Source organism: Montipora foliosa, chromosome 9 (assembly GCF_036669935.1).
Source record: "Montipora foliosa isolate CH-2021 chromosome 9, ASM3666993v2, whole genome shotgun sequence".
NCBI lineage: Eukaryota > Metazoa > Cnidaria > Anthozoa > Scleractinia > Acroporidae > Montipora > Montipora foliosa.
In genome coordinates, this window is record NC_090877.1 from 18,241,359 (window position 1) to 18,256,358 (window position 15,000).

Below are 15,000 nucleotides of genomic sequence, written 5' to 3' on the forward strand. Positions count from 1 at the left end.
CAACAAAACTGCCTTCTTCTGGATTCAGTTTCAAATTTGGTGGTATGAAAAAACGCAAATTCAAGTAAAATCGTATGCGGTTGCTACGTTAGGTCGACCAATGAGCAGGCACTAAATTACTGTATTCTTGCAGAAAAATATTATTATTTTTTGCGCTGCTGGTCGGCAGGATGAACTTTGTTTCCGGAGTTTCCCTTTGCAGCTTCATGAAAGACTCGTCATTGTAAAAGAGATTGCTACTGCTAAAAATTCACTAACAATGTTTTTTCAAAAGTGAGCTTTTCTTCTCTAAGGAATTTCTTTTTTTTTCGGTTACTTGTTCTTTCTCTGTTTCTCTGTCCTCTTTCTCTTCCGGAAGCATTGTGACAGGCAATAACAGGCAGAGAAGCGATGTAATCTGCAGATTGTAATCTTGCGTCTGTAAACACCATTATGGGTACCTCGTGTTATTCTTGTCATTTTGTATATTTGTGTTAAACAAATTAAAAAAAACAACAACAACAACAACAACAACAAATCATCATCTTCCTGCATGATCAAATCAGCTACGATGAGAAAGACTACGAGTAGCTTCACAAAATGAATAAAACCTCTGCCCCGCTTTGGGCGCCATGTTAAAAAAGGCCAACAGATTGCACTTACTTACGATTCGGAGTCTCCTCAAGGGCAGAGTATATAGTTTCAATCAGACACACGAATCATAGTTTATTAACACCATCTCAAGAAGTACATGTTTGTTTTATTTCTTTTCTCGAGAGGGGTCCAGTCTGGGGATCCACGTTTTGTAAGACGTTTTAACAAAACCTCCCTTCAATAGACCTTTTCACGGTTTCTGACGCTATCTTGATTCGGGGGCAAACGCGGCTTAAATTATCAATGATTGTTCGAGATTTTGGCCGAATTCAAACCTCTATAACTCCGCGGCAAAGAGGGAGAATTTCAAAAGCTTTAAAATATTTTTAGTCGTTTCATTAATATCATTCTTTCAACGGAAAATTAGATCACATCGTTTGAAAATTGGATATTAGAAATCTTCTCATGTCGCTTCAAATTTCGCGGGAATTTGCGTAATTTTCTTTATAAGGGTTTATGTGAATTTACAAATTTCGTTTACGGTCGTTATAGCTTGATTCTAATCACCATACCTCTCAAAAATATTTTCAAAATAAGTGATTTTTGAGAGATATTCTCGCTATCCACAATCGACAGACTTAAAAGGATTTATAATGGTTCAAAGTTGGCAAAATTCCCATACATTCACTGTTACACTAATCTCAGCCGTGTTTGCTTCCCCAACCAATATGGCGTCAGAAACCAAGAAAAGGTCTATTCCACGCACGGACCGTCGTTAAATTAGCGCACGCATAATTGAAAATCTCCCTTCCCCTCGGCAGCATTTCTACCATTTAGGTAAACCAGTCTATTTGGTTTCCCCGAATAGGAATAGACAAGGTTATGTGGTGGGTAGACGTATCGATTTGCTTCGTCCGTATTTACTTTTCCATATTTTCTCCCTCAGAATCCTTGCAACAGTAGCATTTGCCTCAACGGCGGAAAGTGTTTTATGGGTTATACCGACAAGAAGTACGTATGTGAGTGTTTGCCAGGATCTACAGGAGAACACTGTGAAAAAGGTAGGCATGAGAAACGTTTTGCTTCTATTTGCTGTTCGTTGTTATGGGAGGGTACGGTAAATTAAAAACAGTCGAGAGGATACAAATATGCTCAAACAGAGTCGACTTTGAGTGGATAACAAAAACACAGCTTGTGACTTCTAAAAGGACTTCGATTGAAATTCCTTATACCCAGAAAGGTCAGATCTTTGATCTAATGTATCTTTTGCCCAATTTCCCCCCACAGGACCGCTTTCGGTAGAAGACAATCGAAATAAGAGAAGTGTATCCAAAATGGTGAATTTCCCAAAGTATTATTAGCTAACACCGTGGCCCCAATTTTAAAAAATTAAAACAAAAATTGAAATTCGTGGCCCCAAAACATTGTCTCTCACGCCTTGCCCTAACATGGTTTTTGTACTGGAAGATGGTGCGTTACCAACCTGCTTGAGGCTCTTGACCACATTGGTTCACTTTTAGATATTAGGGAGCTTAAGATCTAGGACGACGACGACGAGGACAACGCCGCAAAACAGTAATATCATTGGTTAAAAGAGCATAAATAATCGTGCTGCAAGTGCAGCACGGATTATTGCTCATATTTTTGCGGTTCTCTGGATGACGACGACGTGAAATCACCAAATTTTAGGTTTTAACGACAACGTGAGCATACAACAGAGAATCTTTCATTCTCTATTTTCACTCTGAAATCGCTCGTACCAATTTATTTTTAGGATACTTCGTCCATATTGTAGGACGTGAACGAGATGGAATAATCGCGAAAGACTTATAATAGAGCAAAGTTTTATTTTGAGGTGACGTTTTCGTTGACGTCGCCGTCGTAGATCTTAAGGTCCCTATTGGCAGCCAGGTTGACACCATCTCCCTTGACATGTCAAAAGCTTTCGACAAAGTCAGTCATAGGCGCCTCGTCCGTAAGCTGATTCAGGTCGGTTTCGGTGGCAACCTGCTTAACTGGTTCTGTTCCTACCTGTCAGGCCGATACCAACGCGTTACGGTACTCGGCGCTCCTTCAGACAATCTTCCTGTTACCTCTGGAGTACCTCAGGGTTCCATACTTGGACCAGCCCTCTTCCTTTTATACGTCAATGACCTTCCCGAAGTCGTCAGTTCTAGCAGTCCAGTTTTGATGTTCGCTGACTACACCAAAATATTGAGAGAGATAAAGACTTTGGATGATGCCTTCTCACTCCAGAAAGACCTTGGGAAGCTTGCAACTTGGTCTTATTCATCCGGTCTCCTCTTTAACGAAGCTAAATGTAAGGCGCAGCGCATAACAAGAAAAAAAAAACCCGATCTTATCTTCTTACAAACTCAACAACACCGCACTTGAATTTTATGCTGCAGAAAAAGATCTGCATGGGCGTATGGATTAGTAAGGATCTGACATGGTCCAAACAAGTAAACGAACAATCTTTGCGTGCTAATAAACTACTTGGCTACTTAAAGAGGAACACGAGGTTCATAATTAGAACCGAAGTACGACGTACGCTATACCTAGCCCTAGTTAGGCCACATTTGGGATACGCCACCCAAATTTGGGCCCCGCAGACCATCGAGCTCATTGTTAAGCTAGAGCGTATCCAAAGACGCGCCACTAAGTTTATCTTAAAACTGCCTTATTCTTCTAATATAAGTTATACGTCTCGTTTAGAAACTCTAAACCTAATACCTATTTGTTACTGGCATGAACTTTTAGATCTGACCTATTTTTTCAAATTGACACACGGTCTTGTTAACGTGAATGTCTCTGTTCTACCTGAAGTTCGCAAATACGGTAGACGCACTAGATTCTCAACCAGCAACGTTAACAAATATATAATTAAGAAATGTAAAACATATACTTACCAGAAATCCTTTCTTACTAGAACTAGTAGAATTTGGAATTGTTTAGCGCACGAACTAGATTTGAGCTCATCGACCTTAGCTTCTTTTAAACCGTTTAATTTTAATTATTATAAGTCCGCGTTAGCTGTTTCCTATAACTGTGATGACCCACGTTCGTTCAAGTCTATCTGTTTAAAATGCAATAGTGCTCGTCCCTTGTTCCGTCCAATAACTAGTTGTATGTAGTTGTATTTTTTTCTGTATTGCTGTATTTTTTAACATTCCTTGTTTTTATTCAGTTCTTTTAGTATCTGGGCCCGCTGTAATTGGCCAACGCTGTTGCGGTGTCCCTGCCAATGTTCTTCTGTATACATAATTGTTTTGTTTCTTTATTTGGCGAAGCTAATAAAAAAATTAATAAAAAAATTAAATAAATAAAATAAAAAAATTATATTTCACACTTCCCTTTCGAAAATCCGGCCAAACCTTAATGTTGTTTCGCCATCAGATATGGCTTAAATGCAGACGTTTGATGAATTATTGTAAAACCCCCCGAAGAAGTCTACGTTAGCTAGACGAAACGCGTCGGAGAATAAACGAGTTTTCCAAATACAGTTCGCAGAGTGCTGCTCCCTAGGTTAGTTTTTTCAAATTTTTAATTTTTTTTTAAAATTGCGGGTGCGAAGGAGAAGGGACAGTCGTAATTTTCCATTTATTTTGTCCTCAGAAAAGGAAACATGATGAAAACAGGAAGGATTAATACCAGACTTTTTAAAATTAAACGAAACGTGATTCCATTTTTAATTCTCTCATTGGGGACTTGATTCCTTTGCTGTAAAAAATCACTGAAGGGTTATTTTCTTTGTTTCAGTCCATCCTCGTGTGTCACTCAGTCCGGGACCCCTTTACGCGATTGAAGGAAGCAATGTCACCTTTCCAACCTGTAACGTGACTGGCCAACCTCCACCAAAGGTTATTTGGAAAAACGCAACCGTTCAGTTATCCAAGAGTTGGAGGGTGTGGTACAACGACAGCTTGATGCAAATTTTCCAAGTTCGTAAAGAAGACTCGGGTTTTTACAGTTGTTCAGCAAAAAATATTTTGGGAAGCGTTGAGAAAAAAACGTCGCTGGTGGTGGTTTCTCCTCTACAGTTCACTGTAAAACCCCCCTCCAAGATTGTTGGGATTTTGGGCTGCAATATGACGCTGAATTGCAGCGCTACTGGTGGTCCTAAACCAACCGTCATCTGGAGAAAACAAGGAGGTCAGATACCAGTTGGGCGGAGACTGCAGATAAATGGTGCGTTAGTTCTTACAAATCTAACACTGAATGACACAGGAAATTACTCTTGCGTTATCACAAGTGCCATTCTGTTTCAAGAAATAGAAACTGTGACAAGTTTGGAAGTAAATGAAAATGGTGAGTCGATTTAAAGAGTTGTGTTACATCTAAATGAAAATACCATGCCAACCTAAAATTAAGGTTTCCATTCCGCGATTAACAGTTCTGAATTTCATCATTAATTAAGTGAAGGAGAAAGTTGGAGGGGGGCGGTGGAGAAGTGGGTTCTGCGAAAAACTCTGTTGCACCGAAGTTGCAATCGGTTCGAATAATTTCCCGAAGTACGTGAAATCCACGTTCCAGAATGCCTCCACTGATCAAATACATCTTCAGACATTCTCAGTGGATGCTTTCTAAGATGTTTATGATGTCGTTTATTACAGAATTGTCCACCCAAGCCAGCGGGCTAACATCCAGTGTTATCCTGGCTAAGAAGGCAAGAAAAGCGCCCCTCAGGGCCATGAGTGTTGAACGACTTGAATTAACGCCTATCTGGGATTGGGACAGACTTAAGAGATTTTAGCAACACTGAACATGTCCGGTGCAATAATTTTGTCAGACAATGTTAATGTACTTTGGTGGTTCCGTAATGCTAGCCGACGATTCAAACAATCTGATTTGTTCCTAAGAGTCGCTGAAATTCAACGTGTATCTGGTTCTGAGGATCCGAGTTACAGTCTTATTCTCCATTAAGTCTAGCCCTTTTCACTGGCGTGGAGAAATTAGGTCCCAATCACGCTTGGATTTTTTTCGAAAAACTATGCCGAACGGAAGTTGCCTGTGGTTGAAATAACTGCCCGAAGTACACCAAATTCGCGTGTTACAATGCCTGCACAGATGAAATACACCCTCAGACCTGGGTGAATACTGTCCACAATGTTTATGATACCGTTGTTTATCACTGAAGTGTCCACCCAAGCGGGCTAACACCCCGTGTTATCGTAGTTGCAAGCGAGAAAAGCGCCTTTCAGGGCCATAAGCGTTCAACTTCTTGAACTAATGAACGTGTTTTGGGGTTTGAGACAGACTGATAAGGTTTTAACAACAAATGAACACATCCCGTGCAATGCCTTGGTCAGACAATGTTGATGCGTAATGCTAACCCACACAAATTCAAAACAATTTAAATGTCAAATTCTGGTAAAGCGCAACCTTTAATTCATCGACTCGAACGAAAACAAAAATTCCTGTTAATTCTAGTGGCTCGTTAAGTGAACAAGCCCTTCGCCCTTTAGCGTACATGATAAGCGATCCCGTTCGGGTATACGTACACTTCCACTTGGAAGGAGATCATGCTCTCCAGAATTTTTTTGTTCGATGGATGAGTGAGTCATTGCAAGAGGACCAAACGGAGATTGACCTGTTGAATCTTGCAGAAGACCTGTGGAATCTCAAACGCCATGGACGGTACGTGGGACTAGGCAATCTACTCGTCTCTTACGCGAGGGACAGGAGAGTGAAGACTTGAAAGACAACGAATTTGACACCGATAGCGAAAAAGGGGAGAGCGATGCAAATGGCAAATAAACAATGATGAAAGTCTTCAAGCCCCGGCTCCTTTCGAAACTATCAAATCTTCACTGATCAACAGCAAACAGTTTCAACTTGTATGAAGTGTTTTACTAGTGATTCTGACAAGCTTATTGTAAACACGTCTGACATTTCTTATTCTTATTGATAGCTGTGAGCAAATAAACGTAACCTAAACTCTCAGCTATAAGCTAAATCCGCCGTCGAAACTGTTTTGGCGGACTTAAAGTCAAATTTTTATAAAACGTGAAAAGGGGCTGGACTTACAGAAAAATAAGTCGGTAACTCTGAATGATGCTCAGAACCAGATAAACGTTGGATTTTTTTATTTTTTGCAAGGAATCAGAATCAGATAGTTATAATCGTCGGTTAAGGTTAGTTTCTGTTCAAAGTTGATGAACAGTTTCAAGTTTTAATAATATATATCGGAAAATAAATAGTGTTGAGGTTAATGGTCCAAACAAACATGCTCTCATTAGCACTTAATCATTATCAACTCAACAGGAATTTGCATCTCTTTTCTTTATTTAAGAACTTATTTTGTTCTTTAAGATGTTAGCATTTAAATTTGAACAATCACAAAGTAGTTTCGTATCTCGCTTTCACAAAATAATTTATAAAATCAAAAATTTTAATCACAGTTCAATGTTCCTCTTCGACTATGGTGCTCCTTTTCAGTCAATATTCAAACAACTTTATTGTGTAATGCATCTATTACATTTCTGTGCCGTTATTTTTATTTCCTTTCTATATGTTTTCTTTCTTTGATATATTTTATATATCTTAATATTATTTTGAACTATAAGTGTTAAGCACATTTTTCTTTTGTTTTCTTTATTTTATATTCCTTCCATACGTGTATTTATACTTGTGCTGTATATTTTTTTAAATTCTAATTAAGTATCCAACATGTAATCGCGTTACATTGTACATACTTACCTTTTTTTCTTTTTCTTTTAGCGGGCGCCCTCAGCTCATATATAGTGATGGGAAGACGAATAAGAAGAACTGTTTCTGTGAATTATCATTTTTCTGTCTTATTTCTTTTTAGGGACCATGTGTTCTTCCAATATTCTTGGTGACCTTGATGCCAAGTACCACGTCAAGTTGAGATCGTTTTTAGCTCCAGTCCTCCACAGTTCATCCCGCAGCAGGTTTGTGAGGTGCTGGCGCGCTAAGACAGATGGCTGGGCAGCATCGACCTTCCACAGCAACTGTGATGGAAAGGGCCCCAGTGTTACAATAATCGAAGTTGGCAGTTACATATTTGGTGGATACACTGACATTTCTTGGTCCAGCCCTCCTTCCGGTAAGAATTCTTTGTTTATTTATGTTTTTTTATAGGGGTAGTGTCACATTATTGTTCTCTTAGTTCGATCAGTCAAAGAGCATATTTGTATCAATGGAAAACTGGGGGTCCATTGTTACAATAATCGAAGTTGGCAACTACATATTTGGTGGATACACTGACGTATCCTAGTTGAGTAAGTAATAGAAGATTAGTCTGTGCATACTATTCAAATGGTGACATTTATTTCTCACGTTAACGTTTTTTTTTTCAAATTTTTACTCATTTCCTGGAGTTTTACGCCTGAGGAAATTATTGCAAGATTCGTAATATAAATACCTTACCTCATATAATTCAACAACTGCATTCATACTTACATATGTGAAATAGAGAAACCACAACCCACTAAAATGCGACATTAATCAACAATCTTTCCTGGAGCACATTCTTAGACAAATAAAAGTGTCACCAAAACAACACCATGACTTGTTTTTTAGCCAGCCAATGTCTTTACCCTTTTGACCTCAAATCGTTGTATAAGTTGAGCTGTCTGATTAAGTTTTTGAGTTGAGTACAGAGCGGCGAACAGTGTGGTGACTAAGAAACGGAATTGGAACGCGCTAGGCCCAGACCGAATTGTGGTAGGAAAAGGTGAACTGTGTTCATGAGGGTGTTGCTAAGTCTTTCCAGGCTATAGCACGTAGTGATCAGGAGGTGTGGTTTTGGTTTACAGAGGGGAAAACATGACTTATTCCAAAAGCGAGCGAATTTTCTAGTGAAAACCAAAGGTCAATCACTTGTCTTAACACCATATACAAGTGGTTCACGTCCTGTCTCTTGAAAAATAAGTAGATATACATTTAAATGAGAACGGGCTGATGCAAGGAGAGCAGCGCCAAGGAGCATTGTAGCGGGACAAGTGAAAAGCCCGTATGGTCTGTCAGGACAGCCAGAGAGGACGTCGCAATCTGAGTATGGCATGGATAGACGTGAGAAAAGCGTATGACAAAAGGATTGCTTTGAGAACTGTGAATGGGCTGGAGACGTCAGAGCGAATAAGGTTCAGTAAGGGCCTTCCTCAGGGTGACGCCCTGTGTCCGAGGCTATTGACGCTGAGTGCAAATCCGCTGGCGTGCAAGTTGCGAGCGTCTGAAGGCCATCGGCTCTCAAGACCTATCAGCCAAAAGGTCACGGATCTTCTTATATCGACGATGTAAATAAAGGCAAACGTATCTTCACAAGACAAACTTAAAGTTGTGACAAGTGACGAGAGAATGGCGATGAAAGATATTGGGCTAGCGTGGAACGAGCGAAAGTGCGCTATGGCTCAAGTGAAGCGCGGCAAGCTTGAGACGTCGAACTGAGTCAAGTATCAGGGAAGCAGATGTGATTGAAAGTCTGAAGGAAGGATCGCAGCATAAATTCCTGGGAGTACTGGAGAATATTAATCATGAGGCTTATATCTCAGAGGTCATATATCTCACATTGTTACACTACTGTTACGTACAGGAATAACCAAGAGATGTCCGCAGACAAGGCATGAATGAAAATAACTCCCGAGTACGATATAAGGCACGCAACAAAAGTGTGACAACGAGCAGTTACTCTTACACTGTTACAATTATTATTACTTCGGTTAAAGATTACGTTAAGCAGTTCTTAAAGCAAAGAGGGCATACTGTCTTTCATGACCATTCAGCCATTCATCTTGATTAACTTCGAACTCCATGTTCCACGGACTGTAGACAACAATTCTTGACTTTCTTGATACACTGGATTCTTTCCACTCATTTGACTTCCTGTGTGCACAAACTCTCACGAAGGACTTCATAATAAACTCTAAACTCTTTATCTTCTTCCCTTTTCAGCTATCGTCTCTTTCTTCTCCTTCTTCTCTCCGGATATAGCAAAGTCAAAGGTTATATCTCCACCATAGTTGTCGCAGTCGATTATAGCTTCATCACCGTTATCGCATCCATTAATCAAGCCGGCCACGAGGGTAAGCTCTCGGGCAAAAGAGTCTTTTCTATTACTTACAATCCTGCTTTTATACTTTTACTCTAAGCATCTAGAATGTTCTGTTGCTATTTATGATCTATTACAAGGTGTACTATTTGTGGAAACTGCTGAGTCACATCAAAGAAATTTCTGGAATATTACAGATTGTAAGAAAATTCTAAAAGTCTGGAACTGCATGACAGATAAACTAAAAATAACTCTGATCCTCATAACACTACTTATTGCACAACTTCATTTTATTCCTCATTGTACAACTGACCATGGATGATGTTTCATACGAAACATGTCTTGATTAAATATGAATTTCAAAAACATCGTTTGGTTCATCAAAGCGATTTCTTACTTTGTGCTGCTACTAAGCCTTAATAATAATAATAATAATAATAATCTTATAAGAAACGATTTAGAAATACATGAAACAAGAAATATAAGTGATAGAAACCGACGTTTCGGTGCATCTTGCGAAATTATCGAGGTTACAAAGATAAAATGCGGTTTGTGAAAAGGCTAACGAATTTGCATAAAAGAGTGCCAAGCTAATTACATGAACACTTTAGCACGAGGAGAATCCGACTGTACATTCAATGCTGGTTTAAGATATTGAATACACAGCATTTCATTAACAAGGCAGTCAAATTTGTTCGTGCATTTCTTGATTACATTGAAGCGTGCTAAGAAATTGTTCCGAACAGCAGTGTTATGTTCTTTGCAATAATGCCTGTAAATAGATGATGTCTTTTGACGGTGTCCCTCAACGCGCGTGTGAAGGTGGCCCTTTGTGTACCCGACATAACCTGCATCGCACAGGTCACACTTGAATAAATAAACAACGCATTGCTGGGTTACGATGTTAGGCTTGGGCTCACGCAAGCTTAAATCTTGTTTAAGCTTGCGGCTAGTAAACACGGGTTGAATGGTCTTTTGCACCTTGCTGCTAAGATCTCTAAGTTGTCGTTTGACAGACACTGCAGCATCCTGATCTTTATAGGGGATAACCATCCGGATGGCGTCATCGGTATGCTGTTCAGGCTGGTCCACTGCGACTCTCGAGGTGATAAACCTGTTGATGACGGAATCAATAAGGTGATTCGGATACCTCAGCTTACGGTTCACACTCTTCTGAAAAATGCGCTCAAGATGATGATAGCCGGTGCGCACGATCAAGCATAGTGACGAGCAAGCCATGCTTGTAGCGGCGGTCCACATGGCGTAAATCGCGCACCATGTGTTCAAACAGCAAGGTGCAAAAGACCATTCAACCCGTGTTTACTAGCCGCAAGCTTAAACAAGATCTAAGCTTGCGTGAGCCCAAGCCTAACATCGTAACCCAGCAATGCGTTGTTTATTTATTCAAGTGTGACCTGTGCAATGCAGGTTATGTCGGGTACACAAAGGGCCACCTTCACACGCGCGTTGAGTGACACCGTCAAAAGGCGTCATCTATTTACAGGCATTATTGCACAGAACATAACACTGCTTTTCCGAAAAATTTCTTAGCACGCTTCAATGTAATAAAGAAATTCACGAACAAATTTGACTGCCTTGTTAATGAAATGCTGTGTATTCAATATCTTAAACCAGCATTGAATGTACAGTCGGATTCTCTTTTCGTGCTAAAGTATTCATGTAATTAGCTTGGCACTCTTTATGCAAATTCGTTTCAACTTAGCCTTTTCACAAACCGCATTTTATCTTTGTAACCTCTGCCTTGACCCAAGAATCATAAGTTCAGTTTTGGCAACATTTAAAATAAGCTTGTTGGCTTTCAGCCAGCAGCTCAGTTTACTTATTTCAGGGATCAAGGCTTGTTTGAGTTCTGTTAACGTTTTAGCCGATAGTGTAATGTTTGTGTTATCCGCAAACATCCTTGGCGCAGTGGCCCGCAGGCAGTTGGGGAGATCATTAATATAAATTAGAAATAGCAAAGGACCCAGTATACTGCCCTGCTGTACGCCGTACCTGAGATCGCGAGCAGTTGATAGCTTGCCGTTGACATCACATCTTTGGGTTCGGCCACTTAGGTACGACAGGAACCACCTGATACCTACCTGGTCAAAACCCAAGAATGACATTTTACGCAAGATGATTTCGTGATCAATGGTGTCGAATGCCTTAGTAAGGTCAATGAAAACGACTAATAACCCATTGCATGTCGATGTTAACTGACCAGTCATTTGTTGCCTCAAGCAAAGCAGTAAAGAGTATTGTGTAAGAAGCGGCACCCTGATTGGCAACTTATTAGTAATTTGTTCTCATTTAGATAATGGTAGAGTTGGTTGTAAAGATTTTTTCAAAAACGTTAGAAACTATCGGACTCTATAATTGTTAGGATCCTATTTAATACCCTTTTTAACAAACCCATTCGCTTGGGTATATCCCAGTAAGGATGGACTTAGAGAATATGGCGGTAAGCGAAGGTGTGATAATACCGGTAACCGTCTTTAACAGTTTACTCGGAATCTTATCAAGACCAGTGACTTTTTTACCATCAATTTTCTTTAAAAGGTTTAATGCAATATCGACACTCGGAGTTTGCAGAGAGAACGATTTATCACTGGTTTCCAGATAAAATTCAGGATTAACATCGACAGCAGAAATATCTTCTGCTAGTACTTGCGCAATATTTGTAAAGTGTTCGTTAATAGTCTCTGCTATATCATCCTGATTAGTAACAATTTTATTGTCAGCTTTGATCTCCAAGATATTGGACGTCTCGCTGCTGTTACGGGAGGTTAGCTTGTTAATTAGGTTCCATGTTTTGCGCAAATACCTTTATTAGTCTCCAGATTGTCAGAAACATAGAGTTTCTTTTCGAACTTAATTGCGTTATTTGCCTGCTTTCTAGCACGCTTATATTGATCCCATGCGACTGAATCATTGGAAGAGATTGCCTTCTTTTTAAGGAAATGTCTTCTTCTGGTTTTACAAAGTAGATCACCAGTAATCCATGGGCATCGCTTTTTTACGGACTCCTTTTTATTTTAATGGTGCGTGTTTATCAACGCAGCTGAGAAACATTTCTTTCCATTCACGCCACATTGCGTTTGGGTCAGAGTGCCTATCGACATTGGCCCATGGCATTTGGTTGAGATCACTTAAAAATTTGATTTTGTCGAAGTGCTTAAATTGCCGCGTCTCAATCATTCGAGGACCAAGAGAGTGATCACTAATACCAAGGTGAATGACACCCGATTTTGTAACCTTCTCTGAGGAATTTGTTATGCATAAATCGATTAAGGTATTAGAAAGTGACGTGAAACGTGTTGATTAAAAATAACTTAACTTAATAACTTAAGCAACGATGATATAATTTTCAACTATTCCCATCGGGCCTTGACTGAATTTGAGAAGAGTGTCCTGGCGCGTGGTTTACGGTTCTGTCTTCCCCCTAAAGATGTTGACAAATATGATGTTAAATGCTCCTTTGAATTTCTTTATCGTGATTTAATTAAGCTCCATCTTCCGTTAACCTACGAAAACCACGATCAACTCAAAAGTAAATTAAAGAATATATCTTATAGCTACATTTACTCATATGACTTTTCAAAGCAAAAGAACATTCTAAACAAAGACGAATGGAAAGCCTTAACTGATTTACGCAATGATGACAGCATTATCATCACGAAACCGGACAAAGGAAATGGTGTTGTAATAATTAGCAGACTTGATTATCTTAACAAAACACTTGATTTCTGACACCACCAAATTTAAAGAGCTACAACACAATCCTACTAAATCCAGGGAAGAAAGCCTGTCAACTTATCTTCGGAAACTGAGAAAGGATAAAATTATTGATGATGCAACTTTTTACAAAATCTTACCGAGTGGATCTTCTCCTGGCGTTTATATGGCCTTCCTAAAGTTCATAAGACTGGTTGTCCTTTCCGCCCTATTGTTTCATCGGTTAACACCTATAACTACAATCTTGCTTCTTACCTTGTTTCTATACTTCAGCCAATCTCGACCAACCAATATACTGTCAAAGACTCTTTCAGCTTCGCGGATTGGGCCAAAAAGTACAAGCATAAGAATGGAATAATGTGCTCTTTAGATGTCTCCTCCCTATTTACAAATGTGCCACTCGAGGAAACACTAAACATTTGTCTCGACAAATTGTATTCTCTTGCTGATCCTCCGGCTTTACCCAGGGTTGTTTTACGCAAGCTATTGGAATCTGCCACCAAGAAGAGCCACTTTCTTTTTGATGGTAAATACTACGACCAAATCGATGGTGTTGCCATGGGTTCGCCATTGGGCCCTGTCTTAGCCAACATTTTCATGTGTGTTTTTGAAGAAAAGTGGTTGCTGAACGCCAAAGTTAGTCCTTTATTTTGGAATCGTTACGTTGATGACACATTCACCATGTTTCACAACAAAGACAGTGCAAATGGGTTTTTGCACTATCTGAACGGCTGTCATCGCAATATTAAATTTACCATTGAATTTGAACATAACAATGCAATTCCGTTTTTGGACATTTTTGTCACACGCGTAATCAAAACAACGCCTTCACGACATCCATCTACCGAAAGAAAACTTTCACAGGTCTCTACACGAAATGAGATTCCTTAACTCCACGAAAGTACAAAATAAATCTCATCCGCTCCCTCACTTATCGCTACTACCGTCTTTGTTCATCTGGCTCCTTGCTACAATCTGCCCTCAATGATCTTCGAAAACTCCTTCTTCAGAACGACTACCCACATGGCATAATCAACTATCATATCAACGATGTTTTAAACAAAAACAGACAACATCAGCATAGCAATCCAGTGTCTACAGTTCCTAAGAAAGATATTGTTATCCTACTTCCCTACTTAGGTTTGCAAAGCAGCCAAGTCGCTAAACGCCTGAACAGGGGCACCCAACGACCAATTTGTTGTAAAATGTATTATTATACCCCAGTTAATGAAAATAAACGTTATTAAGGCATTTTCAGGTGTTTTTCAGTGTTGCTGGGAAAATATTATCTGTTCCTTTTTCCCAGCAAGACACACAAGAAATTTCCCAGCCAGCTAGATAAAATTGGTTGGTTTCGCAGCCAGGAATTCCCCGCGCTTTCAAATCCCTCGATCCAAAACGACCGAACAAAAGCGACAAAACCGGGACAAAACAGGTTTTTTCCGCAAGCGCAATCACTGTGACCAGCCGTCGTATGTTTGTGACTATTCTCTGGGAGAGGGAAGGGGTTCTTTTTTTTTTTTTTTTTTTAGTCGTCCTCAGTCTTAAGAGTTTCTACAGCCAGCTCGGGAGGTTGAATTTGTTGTTATAGAGAGAGAGGGACATGCCCTTCTGGGGCACGAGACAGCTATTGCTCTAGGTGTGTTGAAGCTCGGACCTCAAATCAATTCACTGCAGTT

At 39.7% G+C, this 15,000-nt stretch overlaps 1 protein-coding gene across 1 annotated transcript in view; it reads left to right on the top strand.

Annotated features, from left to right (window-relative positions):
- The window catches only part of LOC137971013 (uncharacterized), a 29,372-nt gene that overhangs the window by 5,677 nt on the left and 8,695 nt on the right, over nucleotides 1-15,000 (top strand). Inside the window, exons 3-5 of the mRNA XM_068817706.1 lie at nucleotides 1,520-1,634; nucleotides 4,333-4,881; nucleotides 7,385-7,642. Of these exons, the coding sequence (XP_068673807.1) occupies nucleotides 1,520-1,634; nucleotides 4,333-4,881; nucleotides 7,385-7,642 (922 nt within the window). The remainder of the gene's footprint in view (nucleotides 1-1,519; nucleotides 1,635-4,332; nucleotides 4,882-7,384; nucleotides 7,643-15,000) is intronic.